The following is a 20,248-nucleotide window of genomic DNA, read 5'->3' on the forward strand; positions in this document are numbered from 1 at the left end:
TCCTTTCTCTCTCTCCACATGCGCGCGCGCGCACACACACACACACACACACACACACACATCCTTTTTGCTTGCTCTGGCTTTAGATACTAAAGTCCTTGCAGTAGAGAGAGTGCCTTCCTCACGGTACCTGATCCTTCATCTTCGGCGTAAACGACACCTAGAGCGACAGGCGTCCTCGTTTCTGCCTGTGGAGGAAGGGCCTTGGGCTTCAGGTCCCCTCTCTGCAGCGGGTCTGATGAGGTCACGTGATTGGAAACGGGAGGCGCCAGCTGAGCATCTCTGACCATTTGTGGGGCCTGTTTCAGAAAAGCCGTCATGATGGAATGGCCCCACTGGCCACGGCTCGCTCCCAAGACAGAAGAGACAAAGAGGATAACAAAAACTTCACTGGCGCTGGACCAGCGTACACTTGGCAAATGTCCTTGCTTTCAAACGACTGTCATCCACCTCCTCTCTGAACTTGCCCTGGGAATAGTTTTTATGGTCTTCAAAAATAGCTCTGGAGCGAAGGCCCTCATTTTTTGGAGATACTTTGCACTCGTTTTTTATGGCCATTTGAGTAAACCACTCAAGAGAATAAACCGTCCACCATGGTTGGTGGCTGGCAGTTACTTTTATATGAAGAAGTGGGGGCTTTTGACATTGACGCAAATTCTGATGGTCAGCTTAAAAAAATAAATACACTTCATTCCACCTTGGAAGTAACTTTTACTTGGAATCAAGATGGTGCTATTTTGGAAAAATCTGCCTGACTTTGTTTGTTCTTAAAGAAGGAGCACTGCATTGCTCAATATGATGATTACTTTTGCCAGAAGACGTAACTGTCGCTCACCTGAAGAGGTGACCCCACCATTTCTGTGACCTGCTGCTGGGCTGGGGTACTTCAGCGCCTCCAGGAATTGTACTTCACCCTGGGAATCCACGAAGGAAACCCTACACTTTTCCCTTTCCTTGTTCACTCTGAGATGCAAAAATTGTATGATTTATTCATTCCTGACCTGGCCAAAAATAACAGTGAAAAGAAACGGGTCTGAACCGATAATGAGGACAAACAAGACTATGTTCTTAACAGTTAAATGGATGAGGGGAAGAGAGGCGCGTTCCTGGAAACAATGGCAGGATGGCCTCCAAAGCTAGGTGCCCTGAACTTGAAAACTGCTCGACTTGACCCAGCCCAGGAGTAATTCCTCTTGGATCCAGGCATATTGACATTGGAATGACCGAAGGGAAATCATGTCTAATGGTTTTTCGTGAAACGACCATTGTGAGCCATGAGGGCAGATCATTCACTTCTCTCTTGTGGACACCCATGGGCCCCATCAGAGCATGCCCAGTGTTAGCACCATGGGCCCCATCAGAGCATGCCCAGTGTTAGCACCGAGCCGGTGAAGTGGGTGCTGGGCGTCCCCCAGGCCCCGGTGGCTTCGGGCTTTGCACTGTGTTCCTCGGAAGGGCCAGCGGCCAAGGTCGTCCGCTGGTGGGGTTTGTTTTGGCGCCGTTGCATTCATGATGTTATCCAAACCAGCCTCAAAGTAGGCCAGGGGGATGACTCTGTCGGAATCCTGGGGAATGATCAATGATTTTCTAACAAAGAAAAATTCAAATTGGTGCCTATAATCTTTTAGGGAAGGGGGTTTATATACTTTCTACTCAGCTGCGCCTTTATTAAGCTGTGGAATGGTGATTCTAATGGAGCAGCTTAAGGTTTACAAGCCATTTCATTACTTAGTTGAACATTTAAAAAGTGGAGACGGTTTATGAAGGATAAAGTACACAGTCTTTGGAGCCAGAGGGTTTGAAGTTCAAATTCAGTTTTAGCTCTGCCTTCGCCAGCTGTGGGACCCCAGGCACACTGTAAATCCTTGGTGTCCGTGGCTGCCAAGTGGGTATAAGTCCTTGCGTGTATCTTCTGAGCAAGCGCAGGGGGCCCTGACTCTGAGGACTTACTCCCATGAACCGGCCACGGGGGGAGAACCACTGTGCCCTGGACAGCATCCTGAGCCGCCTGGGAAGAAAGCCCGGGGCCTGGGTGACCCCTTCTCCCTCCCTCTTCACCAGATGATTTCTCCGGATTGGAGACGGACACAGCCACACCCACGGAAGAGGCCTACGTCGTCTATGATGAAGGTACTAACTGGTTTTAAGCACGTTATTTGGATAATTCCTTTCCTGGTGGGAGGGCCTTCTTCTAATCACCAAGTAGATGTTCTGAATTGCCGTTTCCTTCAGAACTCGGGGGAGGTGGTTGTACCCCACACTTCTGAGTGACCCCCAGTCCATATTTGATCCAAAGAAAAAGTGTGCTTGGTTGAAAATACAGCTTCCAAACAAGGGCCCTCTGCTCCCCACCTCTCCCTTCAGCTCCTCCTCCTCCAGAAATTCTGGAGCTGCCGGTCTGAGCCCCCCACTCCTCCGCTCTTTGTAAAACTGACCGGCATCTCCACTTCCTCTCCTGGCTCTTCACATTCTTCCCTTTCCTCTCTGTTTCTGATTCCATTACAAATGCAGTGCTCCGGATGTGTTGACCTTTTAAATCACAGAATCGTTTCAAGTAAGGGCAAGCTTATAAGATTAAGAGTACAACATGCCGCGGGAAGCATCTGGAACCGTTTCCCAATGAATGGGAACAGTGGTGCTGTTCTACTGACGGCCCTGCGACTCTGTGAGCTTTTGAAGCTGCCTCTGCAGTTGGAGAAATCCATGTCGGCATCCTGTCCCCACCCTGGTGCCAGCCTCTGACACTCAGAGGTCCTCACTCTTGCCCTTCACCTTGCCTGCTATTAGCCATCGCTCCAGTGGTCTGAAATCACAAATGTGGGAGCAATGTCTCCTTTGCTGCGATCATAATACAGGTGGATGCAGTGGTTGAATCTTGCAAACAAAAATGAACGTACAACATCAGACGTCAGGTGTCAGAAAGAAGAGGAAGGTTTCTTAGCACCTTTGCCAACGCTATGCCGCTTCCCAGTACCTCTGAGCAGCTGAAAGGGAGCAGTTTTATTTTCTTCTTTAAAAAAGATCATTTCTCTTAGTGGAATTAATCCCACCTCCGCCTCAGAAAAAAGCCAAAGATGATAAATGGGGGAAAAAAACAAGTTTATTTTGTGATGGGAATCTGTTATGCGCTAGAAGGGGAACTAATTTAGGTAGAGATTGGCCTTGGACAAGGACCAGGCCCGTGCTAAACTGGGTGAATTCTAAGGCTCTCTCCAGCTTTGATTCAAAAACTTCATATTTTCTGGTCATCTGTGGTTCTTTTTTCCCGTCCTCCCTTTTCTCTGCAGCTGCTTTCTGAGGGGACTGAAATGGGTGGAAATGCTGTTTTATTAGGAACAAATTATGTCTGGGCACGGCATTGATCGTGGGGTGCGCGCGCACGCTTTAGTCTGGAGTGGGATCGTAGGAAGGTCTCTTCTGGCTGCAAACAGCGCTCCTTGGCAGGTGCCCAGTGACACACCTTCATCCCGTTTCAGATTATGAACTTGAGACCTCAAGGCCACCGGCCTCCACCAGGCCCTCCACCGCGGCCACCACGCCCGCCGTGGTCCCAGCGGAAGGCACCATCAGCTCCTTTCCCGAGGAGGAGTTCGACCTGGCTGGGAAGAAGCGGTTTGTTGGTAAATAGAACTTCCTTAACCTGAGAAACGGGGTCTTAGCGTGTGCCCTCTGAAGACGAGCATAGCCAACCCCTGGCCTGGCCGAGGAGGCCCGTTTGGAGCAGAAACTTGCCCGGAGTGAAGTTCCATTTGGGGCGATCAGTGAGTCGCTCCTGTTGAGACCACAGGGACTCTCTGCGGACAGCAGGAGAGGGGCGCATGTTGGGGACACTTGGAATTCGACAGAGTAGAGATGGCTGGTTTGTGTGGCCTGAGAGTGAGGGACACGTAGGGAGCGTCAGGTCAGGAACACGAGTGTTTTGTCGTGGCGACGTCTGAGACGAGACTTCCTGGGGCTTCGCCTGCACGTTCAGTCCTTCCCCGGAGATGAGCGCCGACTGATTGATGGCGTCCCAGAGCCAGCGCCGTCTCTCTGAGTCACTGCCTATCTCTTCATTAGCCTCACGGCCATGGGACCCATGAATTTCTCCTGCTCCTTTTTGGCAGTTATGGAGACAGTTTCGAGTGGAAACTCTGTTTTGCTAAACCGTGTTTCACTCCCTCTGGGAGTCTTCTTTTCCCACGTCCTTAATGAACTTCACTAACGAGGCACTTAGATCAACGTCTTACTAAGTGGAAAAAAACAATATATGACTAAGTAGACTGGCAATGGCTTAAACTAATCTCACACTTTTTTGTTTCCAAAACAAATGTTCTGCTATAAGCAGAGAACGGCTCCTGCCAGCCAAGATGTAGCGCTGAGTGTCTCGACTACACGCACTTGAAGAATGAGAGCAATTAATGTGAAGCGGCCTTCCTGCGGGGAATGCCAGTGCTGGCCCGTGGCATTCGGCAGCCGGCCGAATTCACCAAATCGGACGCTCTCTCTAGTTGCAGGCCAGACTCGGAACTCCTGTCAGCACTGCTGTCAGCTGTCCCAGAGAGCTCTGCTGAAGACCGAGAGGCTACCATTGTCTGGCTAAGTCCATGTGTCTGTAATCTATACAGCACTGATTACTCTCCAAAACTTCCAGAAGAGATCCATGGACAAGCCCTAAAGGCCCAATTTTATACAAATTATTGGAAAATAGAGGAGCTAAAAATTGCTTTTGGTCGTAATGGCCACTGAGAATGAGAACCGGCACCAAAAGATGTAATGGAACATTTAGAAACTACTAGAGCCCTGGCCGGTTTGGCTCAGTGGATAGAGCGTTGGCCCTTGGACTGAAGGGTCCTGGGTTCGATACTGGTCAAGGGCACATGCCTCTGATGCAGGCTTGATCCCTGGCCCTGGTGGAGTGCATGTGGGAGGCAACCAATTGATGTGGCTCTCTCACATAGATGTTTCTCTCAGTCTCTCCCCCTCCCTTCCACTCTCTTTAAAAATCAATGGAAAAATATACCCGAGTGAGGATTAACAAAAGAAAAACTACTAGTAGTAGAATGAGAGCACTCTGGAGCCTGTGTGTATAAAGCCTGACCCTGTTTCCCTGGCATTTCCAACTTCTTACAGAGCGTGCATCTCAAAAAGCTGTGGGCTGGAGGGAGAGCCTCCTGTTGGGCCCTTCTTTCTGCCCCCTCTCCCTCATCAGTGTCAACAGACTCAGCAGGGCATGGGACATCAGTCCAAGTCCCGCCTTATTCCTGATGCCCTTGTACCCACTGGGATGTGTGTAGAAAAACCTCGAACCTGTTCCTAAATGTGGGTAGCTATTACTGTGCTGAGCAGAGTGTTGTAGAAGGCTGTTTAGGCCTGGCCTTTGCAGACATTCCAGATGGGTATGGGGGTCACGGAAGCCCTAGGGAGGGCCTCCCAGGACTATGATAGAGGTTGTATATCTGGATCAGTGTATATTACTTTTTGGTCCCAAGACTGTCCAGGGAATAAATTTTGTTCTGGGCCTGATTCACACTTTTCCAAATGTTTGGGCATAGGAATGGTGAAATGCTGCAGATCTAACTTATGTTAAATGAATTGCAGTTTGGGGATCTTTCAAAGTAGCTGTGAGGCCATAGTCATCAATGTTCATGCGGCAATAGCATCTTTTGAAACCATGAGATTAACATATAAATGGGTGGATCCATTAAGGAGAGCTAGGGGTGTGCTTCTGGGTTTGGGATCAGGGCCGATGACCTTGGAACCTCTGTCTAGCAGGGAGACTGAATGATTGGTCTATTCCATGGAGCAGACCTTACGTTTCTGCCTCCAGAGAAAGCCTTCAGCAATCTGATTGGGTATCTGTGTTCTTTTACAGCTCCTTATGTGACGTATCTAAATAAAGACCCATCAACCCCTTGCTCTCTGACCGATGCTCTGGATCACTTCCAAGTGGAGAGCCTGGATGAAATCATTCCGACTGACATGAGGAAGAATGACCTGCCTCCTCAGCATGCACCCCGCAATATCACTATTGTTGCTATGGAAGGCTGCCACTCATTTGTCATTGTGGACTGGGACAAAGCCACCCCGGGAGATGTGGTAACAGGTGTGTCCAAGGCAGATGTTCAGAGTTCCCATCAACATGTAGGTGGGACATACAGATAATAACAGATGAACAGATGAGGATGAGTATACAGATGGATGGATGGATGGATGGATGGATGGATGGATGGATGGATAGATAGATGGATGGATAGATGGATGGATGGATGGATGGATGGATGGATGGATGGATGGATACATGGGTGGATTGGATGAATGGATGAGTGGGTGCATGGGTGGACTGGGTGGATAAATGCAGATGTCTTCTTTCAAAGGATGAAATATAGGCAAGTAGGGAAGCCCTGTGGGGCAGTATGAAGAGCACTGGATGGAAGTCAGAAGTCCAGAATCCTAGTCCAAGATAGATTTGCATGACCTTGAGCTACCTACTTCATCTCCCTGGACATTTGTTTCCTCTTCTGAAAAATATTGTTACATCTTTTGCATTCTGTAATCCTGCAAAATGGCCAGGGAGTCCCTGTAGCCACTTGTAGGATTAGATCCTGCAGTAGGATGGATGATGAATAGCTCCTACCATGTGCTACCTTGTGACTCTGCCTCTTCCATCTTTCCATGCCTGCTGGGTGCTTCCAGATCAGTCTTAGTGCTTCTGAATTCCTTATGTGGGAATTGGATGCGATGGAAAAAGGCCCAGGCATCTTTAGCCTCTTAGATTCTTGGCCTGTGAGATGATCATGAGTTCATCTGATTCTGCCAAGGATATATTTGAGGAGAAATATATTGAAATAAGTTTTTACAGAAGAGAATATTTTCTTTGAAGAGACCCTTCCTTTGTGAATGATTTATTCTGAGCCTGCAAGTTGTATAAGATTAAGGGATATGTATGTGTGTGTGGGGGGGGATAGGTGGGTGATGGTGGTATAAATCAAAGCTTGACATTATCTGTCACTGTTATGCTAATGTAGTTCATCAAAGTCAAAACTTATAGTACTTTTGCTTAATGTCCCTAATACTACCTCTTAAAATGAGGAAAAAAATATTCAAGAACATCCAAAAAGCAACTTTTCTTACGGAGTTTGCACAGTAGCGCAAAAGCCAGGATGAGGGACACAGGAAAGAATGGCCCGGGTGGCCGAAACCAGTTTGGCTCAGTGGATAGAGCGTCGGCCTGCGGACTGAAGAGTCCCAGGTTCGATTCCGGTCAAGGGCATGTACCTTGGTTGCGGGCACATCCCCAGTGAGGGGGTGTGCAGGAGGCAGCTGGTCGATGTTTCTCTCTCATCGATGTTTCTAGCTTTCTATCTCTCTCCCTTCCTCTCTGTAAAAAATCAATAAAATATATTAAAAAAGAAAAAGAAAAAAAAAAAAAGAATGGCCCGGGTGTTGTGCCAGGTGAGGTTGCAGGGCCAGAGGAGACATGATGGTGCATGATCAAGGAGTCTGAGCCTCAGGTGTCACTAACAGTGCTGGTTACTCCAGTGTGCATGCTGCGTGGGCTGCTGCAGCCAGTATCTATGAAGTCCAACATGCTTCTAATAGGAAGCAATAAATCAATGGAAGAAGGAAAGCTTGCAGTCAAAACATCCAGAAAATTCTTTTCCTCATTGACTATGGTTTTATGAAGGGCAATTTTGAAAATCAAACAAGCAAACATACAGAAGAATAATTGAAAACCTTACCTTACACTGTTTAGCTTTTGATCTCTTGCACAACAGAGGTTACTTAACATAAGTATACCACTGCTCCCTGAGCCCTGGGGCGTGAGAAACATGGCCGAAGGATGAGAGTTACCAGTTATCCTTCAGTGATCTCCCCATTTGAGGACCCCAGGGAAGCTCTCCATGTCCACCATGACTAGGTCTCCCTTCACACCCCTGGAGCACGTGGACAGATCCTTCATAGCTCCAGTCACAGCTGTGTTATTCGGGCTGGCTGTCTGCTCTACTGCTCCCTGAGTCCTCAGCACTTAGTCTAGTGTCGGACCGATAGTGGACATGCAATAAATACCTGTTAAATGAATTCATGAATGAACTTGAACAAGATTTTAGCCCTCTCCAAGACTCACTTTTCTCATGTCCAAGTGTGGCTAGTAATACCCATGTGGTAGCCCCAGGAGAATTAACCAGAGAAAAACGGAAAGTGTTTAGCATCATGTTTGGCACGTAGGAAGTGCTTGACAAGTGGTTTCTTTTGTGTGTAACATAAGAGATCTAGAACAGAGGATGTGGGCAGCTGTGCCACGAACTTCACTTGGCCTTCTGAGGCAGCCTGGGCAGGTGTCAGGGCCGAGGGCCCACCCTCTGAGGTCTGTGAATAGCGATGAGGCAGAAAGAAGAGCTGCCTGACTGCTGTCATTAGACATCAAGGTCAAGGGCAAGCACAGGTATTCAGCACGAGAAATCACAGGGGAGCCTTCACTGAACAGGTGAGACCTCAGTGCTTCCGGGGTCTTTCAGCCACACACGCATACATGGCATTCCACAGTGTCTTTGTTTCGTGTGAGGGACGGCTGTGTGTGTCTCTACCAGGAAATAATCTTAACGACTTGTGTGGCCATCACTTCTCTCTTCCTCTGCTTTTCCTCTGCAGTCAAGATGAGGTGGGTTACTTCTGAGGAGATGAGGGGGTCAGGGGGTTTGGGAGATTAGGAGGAGGAGGACAAGTGGGAGACTAGCAAGTCTCAGGAAGTGTCGTTAATTTTGTCACCTGCATCTGGATTCACCAGAAGATCCCAACATTCACCCCACCCACACCCAGCACGCAGCAAGCTCTGTGGAACGTCTCCCGCAGAGCGGCCTGCACACTGTGGCCTCACCGCCCCCTCCTCCACGGGGTACCCCTTCTGCGTCGCGTGTTCCTTCATGCTCACTGGGTCCTTCCTTCTCCCCACCGCAGGCTACTTGGTTTACAGCGCGTCCTATGAGGACTTCATCCGGAACAAGTGGTCCACGCAGGCTTCCACCGTCACGCATTTGCCCATTGAGAACCTGAAGCCGAACACAAGGTAGGGGCGGCCGCCACGGAAAACCAAACGAGACCCGTGGGTGCAGCGACAGGTGTCCCTGGGCTGCAGAGGAGAAAGCTCCATCGGAATGTTTCCGTGATTCCCTTTGCATCCTGTTGAGTGCTCACAGCATCTCCATGGACCCTCACACAGGACATGGAGTTTTCTTGGAAGAAGTTGCTGTGTGTACTGGAATTGTTAGTCTGTCGTGTTGACATTTTGTTCCCTGGTTTCCAGAGACTCCATGCTGCCTGCCACGGGGTCAGAAAAGTTGTTCTGATTGAGAAGGAAGCGATCCTTTTGTCGTCGCCCGCGTGGCGGCGTTAGACGGCACACACTCCACATGCGACATTAGTGGAGCAGCAATTGCTAAACATTTTAATTCACTGGTACTCAAACTCTATGACGCAGAGGTTTAGATCATTCCAGGAAATGCATTTTATACATTAAAATAGGTGACAGCCACATCTTCCTACAGCCGGCAAGTGCTGGCTGGGCAGAGGGCCATCTGGGAGCCAGAGTTTACAGCGCTCAGTGGGGAAAATGCAAAATGTACTCCCGGGTACAGAGTGGGGGGGTACGCATTTCTGCTTTTACACGATCTGGTTTTGAAGGTAATGACCATGGGGAAAGCGTCCCTGGCGGGTGAACACGGTGGAGCACCGAGCACGGGATGGCGGAGCAGCGGTGCGCTTGAAAACCAGCTCTCTGGGGAGAACAACGTTCCCCGGTCTTTGGTGTTTGCAGTGCTCCCACCGGGGCCATGGCTCTCGTGCCTCACCAATCGGACTTCAGAAGCCGTTAACCAGGAGGAGGAGGGGGTGGGGGGGCAAGGCCGGGTGGTTCCAGGCAGAAAGTTTGCTCAAGAAGACAGTGCGTTCTAGGGAGGAAAGGAGGCCGGTGAGGCAGGAGGGGTGAGAAGGCTGGAGGCTCGGCGCTGGTCCCAGAGGGCCTGCGGCGCCCCTGGGGGCTCTGTCCTCCTGTCCACCCACGGTCAGCTGCCTGGTGGACAGACCGGGAACAGCAGCTGCTACGGTGGCCTCCCCAGGATGCCTTCCCGGTGGTTCGTTCTGATGGGGAGTGCTCCCCAGGATGCGAGCACTGTGCCTCCTCCCACATGGGTTCCCCAAAACCGCTCTGAACAGCTGCCAAACGTTCCGGGCCAGGGAAACGCTGTGATGGGATAATGCTTTCCCCCTGCGTGACCCTAAAGAGAAGGAGGAGAAAGGGGACTAGCAAGTCTCTGGGGACTTCCTTTAGGAACCACATGCATCCTCCAGGGAGTCTGGGTTTTCCACCTCATCGCCGTCCCCAGGCTTCCAGACGCCACCTTCAGGGTCCCCCGAATCGGAGACACAAGAAGCCAATGATGCAGAGGAGCCGGAGTGTAAATCCAGCTGTGGCTCTTTATGGCCGAGTCTTGGGTGTGACTTTGCGTGGGTGCATTCACCCAGCTCTGCCAGCTCACTTTCTGGAGCGCACATATTCCACTCCACACTCGCAGTCCGATGACTTGTCACTGGGGTCCATTCAAAAGCAGGGCCAAGAGCCTATAGAAGGCGGCAAGGCGTGGATCGCACCTGCCACTTGGGCGAGGCAGACCCTCTTCAGAGTATGCAGGTATATTTCAGCTCAGAGCAAAAGCTTCGTGTGGTTTTGAAAATAGGAACTTCACTTTCTTTTTCATGATTCCAGGTTGCTTTTCAGCGCAGCGTATTTAAATTTACTTGGACACATTAGGTGAAGTTCAAGTGGAAGCATGTCTTTGGAGTTAGGCCACGTGGGCTTTGCGAGAATGGAGTGATTATGCGCCGGGACGGTGGGTCTGGAGATGCTGAGGTGCCAGAGGGAGGCCCGCTGATGCAGCAGAGCCTGGACCAGCTCCTGTTTGTGGGCCGGCCTCTCCGTGCACAGCTGAGCGCGGCGCTTGGGGAAGAGGCATCAGGCGGCTCCAGTGGTGGCTCGAGAAACGGCCAGGAGAAATGTCCCCTGTAGCCTCAGAATGTGTCATCCCTTAGGTTTGGATTTCCTTTTCCTTAAGGAAAAAAGAAAGTATCTAAAGTTTAACCAGAATCATAACATAGCCAGACCCGCCACTTGACCCAGGAAAGGACGCCGCTGGGAAAGCGTGAACTACTGACACAAGATCTGGAGACCCGTGTTCTCAATTGTGCATCTTGTTTTCAAATGAAATCTTAGAAAGGACTCTCTTCCTAATGAGATGGGACTGACTTTCTTGAAAGGCTTCAAAGAAGACTAATTTCACTGGATGGCTTCATCAGCTCAGCCATTGCGACCCGCTGTTTCATCAGACACAAAGTCACGTCCTGCCATAATGGTGAGGCCGCGGCTCCTGGGTGATCGCAGGTGCTCGGAGGTGTGGCGCCAGGACATGGCCTTTGCTCTGAATGTCAGTAACTCGCCTTTAAAACCCAGTGCCTTTTCTTCAGCGATGTCATCTGTGCTCCTGACAGAGAATTCTGGAACTGAAGTGTGACTCCTCTGGTCAGAGCCACGGGCACAGGCTCGCCATGAACTCTCCAAAGTGGTGGAGAGCCACACGCGCAGGATGTACCCCTTCCTCGCCTGCAGAGGCCCAGACAGGAGGGCCCGGGGGAGGGACACAGAGCTTCACAAAGATGGAGCGGGTACCGCGTGGCGCTGGGCACAAAGTCTTTGCAGCCACCGCTTTTGTCCTGTAGCTCCCAAGAGAGCGAAGCAAGATGTCCCGGGACTCCCACCCCGTGGGCCCAGCAGCCTCCCTCCAGGCGGACGAGCTGATTCAGACGTGTTCTTGCTGCCCGTTCTCTGTTCCAAGACCGAGGAGAACCCTCGAGAAGCTCTCCAGGCCTGCTGCACACCCCGTCCTGGACTGGCTTCTCTCCTTGAGGCGCAGAAGCCCGAAACTCTTCCAAGGCTTCGGAGCCAACCACAGTGCTTGTCATGCAACCAAAAGACACTGGTTCCCCGAGGACCCAGCCGCTGGGCCGGTCCTCCCTCTCCGCCGCGGTCATTGCGGGTCACGCCGCCTGCTCCTCCAGAGCAGGACACGAGGAGGTTCCATGGCAGAACCACCGGGTGCCCTGGGGACACACTCTCTCAGTGACGCCCCGCCGGCTCCCATGAGCCACGGGTCTATGCTGTTCATTGTATTATTGTGAAAAGTTATTAGAAAATGAGAAAGTTCAGAGAACTATGAAGAAATAGCAGGGATGTGTGCATTAGTTAAAAAAAAAAAAAAATAGGACTCAAAGTCTGCCACAGAGTAAGTAGTTGGGAAGTGATGACAGAACTTAAACGGCGTCTCTCTCAGAAAGCCTTTTCTTCCAATTCCAGGTATTATTTCAAAGTTCAAGCCAAGAACCCGCAGGGCTATGGACCCATCAGCCCGTCCGTCTCGTTTGTCACGGAGTCAGGTACGGCTGCCCTCACTTCGCATTTCTCCCTTTTCCCAAAACAAATAACTTGGATTAATGACTGCAATAGAACAAAAACTGGAAAATGAGAATCCTAACTTTTCCGTTTAATGAATTCATATTGGCTGTTGCTTTATTAAATAAACATCACTTTCTGCGAGGCTAAAACTTGGACAATAATATTCAAAGTAGTCTTTTTTGGAACTGCCTGGGAAACGGAAAGGTCAGGTTCCAGTGAGAGGGGGAAATCTACTTCTCAGCCACGCAGGAGAGAATCTGAATCTAGCTGCAAAAGATTTCGTTGCAGAGGTAATTTTTTCATTGCAAACAGCTGAAGAGCATAACTGGCCTGAGGCCTGAGAGGAAGCTGCCTCTAACAATGAGTTACGTCTCTAAGATGCTTATTTAATTGTTTTTTGAGATTTTCTTTTCTTTTAAAAAAATATATTTGTATTGATTTCAGAGAGGGAGAGGAATAAAGAAATAGAAACATCAATGATGAGAGGGAATCATTGATCGGCTGCCTCCTGCATGCCCCCTAACGGGGTTTGAGCCTGCAACCCAGACATGTGCCCTTGACCGGAATTGACTGGGACCCTTCAGTCCACAGGTCAACACTCTATCCACTGAGCCACACCAGCTAGGACGAAGACGCTTTTTTAAACCAGGAGATGAAGATGACCTTACTTGACGTGGGGAGTTTAATTAGTGAAATACTATTTAGAACCTGATCGGGTAGCTCAGTTGCTTAGAGCATCGTCCTGATACACCAAGGTTGCAGATTCAATCCCCAGTCAGGGCACATGCAAGAATCAACCATGATTGCATAAATAAGTGGAACAACAAATAGATCTTTCTCTCTCCCTCTCTCTCTCAAATAAATAAAATACTATTCAGCCTTACAAGCAGCGTCACTCAGAGGGTGTCCCTATGTCGGGAGTGCTGGTGTGCAGAGCTCTGAGGCCCTTCTATTAAATGTGCCCGGTTCATGGTCTGAAGGGCACAGAGCCGGCCCTGGAGACAGTTCCTGGGTCGCAGCCTCTCCATGTGGGAAGCCACGCTGGCGGCCGGGGACCTGAGGCCACCTTTAGACTCAGCCTGCCGGCTGCACACCAAAGTAACAACTCGAGCTTCTATTTGGTTCTGTTATTTCCTACATGTAGCTTGTCCCAGAGCATATGTCATTGGAAGATATTTTTAAATGTAATGACTTGAAATCTACTGCATCAAAATGTGGGGAAGAAAATGAAATCTTTGTGAGAATATGCTGTATATTGGAAATGTAGGCAAAGGACCTCAACAGCATTTTCACTATTTCATCTAAGAAGTGTGTTTCTCATTAGTAATCAAGAAGAAGGAGTAAGAGGAAGCCATTATCAGTGGTTAAGGTGCTAACGTAGGGAATGTGCCTATGTGTATGGCTGCATTTCCTAAAAAGAAAATGGACTTTTGGCAACTTTCAGAATCAACATGAAAATCTATAGGAAGAAAACCAAATTATTCACATTTAAGCGTCTATCAAGAACCTGATGTCTGAAATCTGAGCGTAGGAAGGTACACGTGTAGCTCGTTCTCGTTTATTCCTCAGCAGCATTCCTTGCATAGTAGCTGCACCAGTGAGCTTCTCCACTCACCTGCCGGTAGACATTGGGCTGTATCTGCTCTTTGACTATGAAAAATAAAGCTGCTGTGAGCATTCATGAATAAGTGTTTGCCGGGACATGTTTTAATTTCTCTTGGATAAGTTCTCAAGGCCACAAAGGATGGATTGTACAGTAGATGCATGTTTACCTTTTTAAGAAACCACCAAACTGTTTTCCCACGATGGACACGTTTTAAAACATAATGAGTATTTCATTATTTTTTGGTACCCAGTGTCAAAGTATTATCTTCAGAGACCCACAACTTCTATAAAAATCAAATGAAGTATTTCTCAAAAGAAAGTGCTCAGAAAATAAAAACTAAAAAAAAGTTGGCCTCTGACAAATAAACCGTATATTTTTTCTTTGCTACTCCAGTTGGGTTAGCCATCTTGGTTATAATAAACATTTAAGTATTCTCATGGCTGTGAAATGTGATAATGAAGTCTTTTTGTTTGTTTTTTTCATTCTACAGACAACCCTCTGCTTGTTGTGAGGCCACCGGGTAAGTCTGTCTTCTTGATAAACTTAATATTTTAGTAATCATGTTGAATACTGACTGTGAGATTGTTACAATTACAAGTGCTGGACCATTTTTGCATTTTTATAATATTATGACAACATCGGTGGTTTCTTTGCTCCCTTCATCCTAATCCAGGGAAAAGTGATCTGGGAATTTTTTAATAGCAGCCAATATCTATAAAAAACCATTATGGGTGGCCAATATCTCTGAGAATAGATAAGTTTATTTTCATTCAACCCCTTTTGAATATTTTGAATTGCTGAAAAGGTAGCAAAATGAATTAGCATGTAACAAAATTTTACTTTGTTTTTAAATAACCTGAGAAAGCTCTATTGCTCACGTTCAGGACGGGTCTTACAAATGACAAGAACAGTAGGAGTCTATGCAGAGGGACCTGGTGGGGGTAGGATGGCATGCCTTGCAAGATTAACTTTGCCTCTATAGCTTATTTCCCTTGAGGCCTGATGCCTTTTTCTTGCTCTGAGAATCTCTTAACTACGTTCAAGTGAAAGGAACTCCACAACTGTGTTTCAGTCCTAAGAAGGCAAAGGAAAGAGAAAGAGGATGCCCAGTGGGAGGTGGGAAAGCTTCGCTCAGAGAAGCCCTGAGAAAAGGAGGCCCAGCAGATAAGTCAGATCTCTAGTACTTGGTGCAAGAATAAACACTGGCACGCCGTGCCCTGGTGTGTTTTTGTTGTCAAGGCGGGGAGCCCATCTGGATCCCATTTGCTTTCAAATACAATCCTGACTACACGGATTGCCACGGCCGGCAGTATGTGAAGCGGACGTGGTACAGAAAGTTTGTGGGCGTCATTCTCTGTAACTCACTGCGGTACAAGATCTACCTCAGTGACAACCTGAAAGGTAGGTGTTTGAGGCTGGCTGGCTGTGGGAGGGTAGGAAAAATTTTTATTGTATGAGCTACTCACTTGACATAGCAGGTGTGTGAGGATATATTTAGGTTTAGCTCAAATACAAACCAGCTTGGCAGGCTCTGTTTTAGGGCGGTTAGTTCCTACACTGGCACCCAGAAAGATACATGTTTTAAATCTCCTACCTTTTAGAAATGAAGTCCAAAATTCTGACATAAATTTAAAGGCCAATTTTTGCTGTTAACTCAATAACGGGTATGAGTATAAGCTGGAAGTAGTGAGGAGAACATTCCCTTCATTTCCTGCTACTGGCACAACTTTACAGAGAAAAAGACATAGATGGTAAACATACATCATCAGTACCATTTGTTCGCTGTCCAAATAAAAACTACATTGTATTCATCGTGGGTGGGGATTAAAACAAAAGATAACATACACACCTTGACCTACAAACATTTCAAAATGCCATTTTGTCCCAGCTGGCTTTGCCTCATTCACCTATGCAAATTTGTTTTTATTTACTTTTTTTGGTTTTGTTTTTGAGTTTTTCCCTTTATTTTTTATTGTTGACACTATTACAGATGTCCCCTTCCCCACCCTTTGCCTGCCTCCACCCAGACCCCAATATTTTTTATTTCAAAATTTGCTCAGTTTTTAGTAAATACATTTTTCAATTTTTCCTCATCTGGTCTATATTTTATTATGGTTTTTGGTTGTTGTTTGTTTTTTCTTGCTAGTGGTATCATTTCAAGATAATGTCAAAACAAAATCTTCCTTACAATCCTCCACTCTGGCAGTTTCTCAGTGTATATGCCTCTCCCAACACTCACTGTCTGTGTCTCTCTCCCTTCTCCTGTGATTCGAATTCCTAGGAGAGGTGCACAGCCTTCAGCATCCCAGGGTTGAGAAAAACAACTTTGTCCTACTGTGCAGCTGTGTTTCAGCACCACGGACAGTGCCTCAGGCCACAGACACACACGCTCTGCTAGTTATACATGAAAATAGGTTCTTCTATTTGTATAGATCTTTGTGCCTTTCACAATGCAGCCTCTAGACTAGATTATTTTCATCTGTCCTTTTTTAAAAAACCAAGGATTAAAAAAGTATACAATTTATAGTCTGAAACTGCCTGTAATATTAATAGTTTCCATTTAGTGAACACTTGTTAAGTATTTAGCATACATGATCTCTGACACCTTAAACACCTATGGGTTGGCGCCATTATCACCAGGTTTCAAACGCGGAAAGTATGACACACAGAGTTTAGTAATGTACCCACTTCAAATAGTCTCCAAAGCTCGTGCAGACTCCTAAACCAGCTGTGGCACTTTTTGAACAGTCACTGACTTATCTTATTCCTTCGTGAAGACACATTCTACAGCATCGGAGACAGCTGGGGAAGAGGTGAAGACCATTGCCAATTTGTGGATTCACATCTGGATGGAAGAACTGGGCCTCAGTCCTACATAGAGGCCCTCCCCAGCATTCAAGGTAATGAGAACACAGACCTGGCATATTCCACTGGGGGTGAGAGAGGAGGGCTGATATGGGGAGAAAATTCGCTGTGGGCCTGCCTTTGGTGTACCGATTGAAGACAGGTTGTTGGCAGCATTATAGCTCATGACAATCAAACATGAACAAAATACACCTACTGTGTGCTGGAGTTGGGTGAGCCTAGGGAAGGTAGGGATACAGTGGAATGAATATAAGACCTCATCCCTACTCTCAGGAAGATGGTCCATGAGCAGAAAGAGAAGCTAAGTATCTGAAAGGCAACTAACAGGTACAACTTAAACTGTAGAGAGTGACAAGAGTTATGTCACATGGTCGTCCTGTTGTCAGGTGATGGAGCAGATTACAGCCACTGTCTGAGTGTGAGGGAGGCCAGCCATCGGGCGCTGTGGGAAGGTTTTCGGAAGAGACAGTCAAAAAGAGGCCTAGACACGCACAGACTGGAGGGCCTTCGGGGGGAGAATGGCAGGAACAGAATAGGAAGATAAACAAGTGCCAACCAACCATGACATGCTTCAGGAGACAGTGTATCAGCTATTTGATTATGGCTGTTGTAAGGTGAGACAAGTGTACTCACCTCAAATGTGAACACCTTGCAATATGTTACTTACTCCCCCAACAAACAAACAATCAGAACTGAACGGAGTCAGCACTTTTCCCATTATGCACTCAGTTCTCAGCAATCTGGCATTTTCAAGACATGAGATGTTTTCTGATCCATTGACATTTTTAGCTCGGGGGGAAAATGGTACAAAATTACTGTATTTTCCGGCGTATAAGACGACTTTTTAACCCAGGAAAATCTTCTATATGCCCAGTCATCTTATACGCCGGAAAATACGATATTCATTTTCAAAGAAATAAAATACACAAAACAATAAAATAAGTGTATTAGGGTTCTCCAGAAAAACAAAACCAGTGTGGGGAAGGGAGAGAAAAAGAGAGAGAGGTGCTTATTTCAAGGAATTGCCTCATATGATTGTAGAGGCTGGCAAGCCCCGAATCTGCAGGGGCTCCAGCAGGCTAGAGACCCAGGAGAGTCAGTGTTTCAGTGTGAGTCCCCTGGCAGAACGCTGTCCTCTTCACGGGAAGTAAGTCGTTTTCTTTAGGGCCTTTAACTGATTGGATGAGGCCCACCCCCAATACGGAGGGTACTCTATTTTACTCAAAGTCTGCCGATTTAAATGTTAATCTCATCTAAAAACACATGTTCACAGAAAGACCTAGAATAATAGTTGACCAAATATGTGGGTCCCATAGCCCCTAGCCAAATTGAATACAGAAAATTAACCATCAAAATAAACATACTAAATATAGGGTGTCCCAAAAAATGTATACACACACTTTGAATAATTATAAAGGCAGTGTTTATTAAAATACATTCCATTTTCAAAATCGAGCTCTCAGCTGTTAAAACATGTATGCATTTTGGGGAGACACCCTGTAAGCACTTATACGGGTATAAAAGTGCTTTTCCAAAACCACCTTACTAACACCACCTCAGGTGTGGTTGACGGGTTTGTTACCAATATCAGGACTCCTTTATTACTCTTAGCACTCAGGAAATCCCATGGATTTTAGGAACTCTGTGCCGGGAACAGGGATGAAGACCAAATACGTATTTCTTACTGTAAATCGCAGTATCACAGATACCTGTCTCTCCTCTTTCCTTTTCCTGTTCCAGGCTACTACCGCCAGTATCGCCAGGAGCCCGTCCGCTTTGGCAACATTGGCTTCGGGACCCCCTATTACTACGTGGGCTGGTATGAGTGTGGCGTCTCCATCCCAGGGAAGTGGTAACCAGGGGACGAGCATGCGGAAAGCTCGCCCTGCCCGGCCCCCTGACTGACTTGCACTGCGGCCTGAGCAGGAGAAGGAGGACGTGTCTGTCCCGAGCCCCTCTGCCCCGTGTCAGCAAGGCCACGAGGCGGACACTGGATATTTGGGGCGTCTGCAGTCCGGACTCAGCCCACTTCCTGGCCTGGACCACACATGGGATTCAATGTTGCTGTTCAGTTTGCTTCTCCACACGTTTTGCTTATCATAGCACATCCCAGAGACAATCAAAGCACACGGCTACCAGGGATGCCCGCTGATTCGGGGCGATTTTCACACTTCTTAGGCACAGTATCCAGACCATCGGTGTCTCCAGAGAACAGCAGAAGCTGGCTTCATGGAATGCTACACACTTTCTTTTTTCATCGGACTCCTCCCAGACCAGCTGACGTTATGCTCCTGGTCTCTTTCTATGCAGTAGAACTGGATTACTCAAATCATCACCCAAGGAAATATATCCCACTTAAGATTTATCCCATGGACTCACCCACTGCTAGACCAAATGTATCAAATCTTTGTAAATTCTCATTTTGATATATATATATGTATATATGCATATACATATCCCACTTGTCTGCAAGAACGTTGATTGAAATCGCTAAATTTGTACCTGTTTACTAGATGAACGTGGGTGGGACTTGTGGAGCACAGGTGCTGTTTACGAACATCTTACCGAAGTGTCCAGAGCATGCGTACTCGGCAGTGGAAAGCCACGCCTCCTTCCTGCGAGTGCTGCTGAGCTGTGAGTGGCGGGGATACTGCCGCACGGATGGCAAACTCGTTGCAGACCGAGTGCCTTCTCTCTTCCACGCCCGTGTGGAAACGCACGGCTGTCTCTGTGGGGACATACCTCATGTGTTTCCAGATTCAGAGTTTAGGTCCCAAATGATTTGAAAATCCAGTCTTAAAGAAACTCCTTTCCCTTTCCTGCCCATCTCAGTGTCGACTTCTTGAAATAAAGCACCTTACCCCTCTTCGCCGCAGCACACGTGAGTTTATTTAAAACACGGTGTCTGTTCCATGTGCTCCTCCGTGTCCCCAGCAGCTCTGGCAATGAAGGGCTTGTCTCGTGCAGGTTTACACGTAAGAAAAGCAGGGCTGGGGATGGGTGAGAGGTGGACTGGCGTTACCCTCATGTGAAGGATGTCACTCGGGATGCAGTCAGGCTCCTGGAGCCAACCAGTGTGGTCCGGCGCTGTGTTGAGGGGAAGCCGGTGTATCGTGTAGGCGAGAAGGTCGAACTTACAAGCAAACAAGTAACTTTGCAGGCCACTGCATGGGGCTGTGATGATGGACGCTTCCCTCAGCTCCCACCATCCCCTTTGCACAGTAAACAACAGTAGAGACGGTGTGAGCACGCAGACGGCTGGGAGAATAGAGAATTCCTTAGGAGGGCAGACCAGA

At 47.8% G+C, this 20,248-nt stretch overlaps 1 protein-coding gene across 1 annotated transcript in view; it reads left to right on the top strand.

Moving 5' to 3' along the window:
- The window catches only part of FNDC1 (fibronectin type III domain containing 1), a 67,480-nt gene extending 47,660 nt beyond the window's left edge, over window positions 1-19,820 (top strand). Inside the window, exons 15-23 of the mRNA XM_054721740.1 lie at window positions 2,062-2,130; window positions 3,477-3,620; window positions 5,855-6,085; window positions 8,938-9,046; window positions 12,383-12,462; window positions 14,578-14,607; window positions 15,327-15,488; window positions 16,865-16,987; window positions 18,693-19,820. Coding sequence (XP_054577715.1) covers window positions 2,062-2,130; window positions 3,477-3,620; window positions 5,855-6,085; window positions 8,938-9,046; window positions 12,383-12,462; window positions 14,578-14,607; window positions 15,327-15,488; window positions 16,865-16,987; window positions 18,693-18,808 — 1,064 coding nt within the window. The 3' untranslated portion in view covers window positions 18,809-19,820. The remainder of the gene's footprint in view (window positions 1-2,061; window positions 2,131-3,476; window positions 3,621-5,854; window positions 6,086-8,937; window positions 9,047-12,382; window positions 12,463-14,577; window positions 14,608-15,326; window positions 15,489-16,864; window positions 16,988-18,692) is intronic.
- The last annotated feature ends 428 nt before the right edge of the window (window positions 19,821-20,248 follow it).

The sequence above is a fragment of the Eptesicus fuscus genome, chromosome 10 (genome assembly GCF_027574615.1).
Source record: "Eptesicus fuscus isolate TK198812 chromosome 10, DD_ASM_mEF_20220401, whole genome shotgun sequence".
NCBI classification, from domain to species: Eukaryota; Metazoa; Chordata; class Mammalia; order Chiroptera; family Vespertilionidae; genus Eptesicus; species Eptesicus fuscus.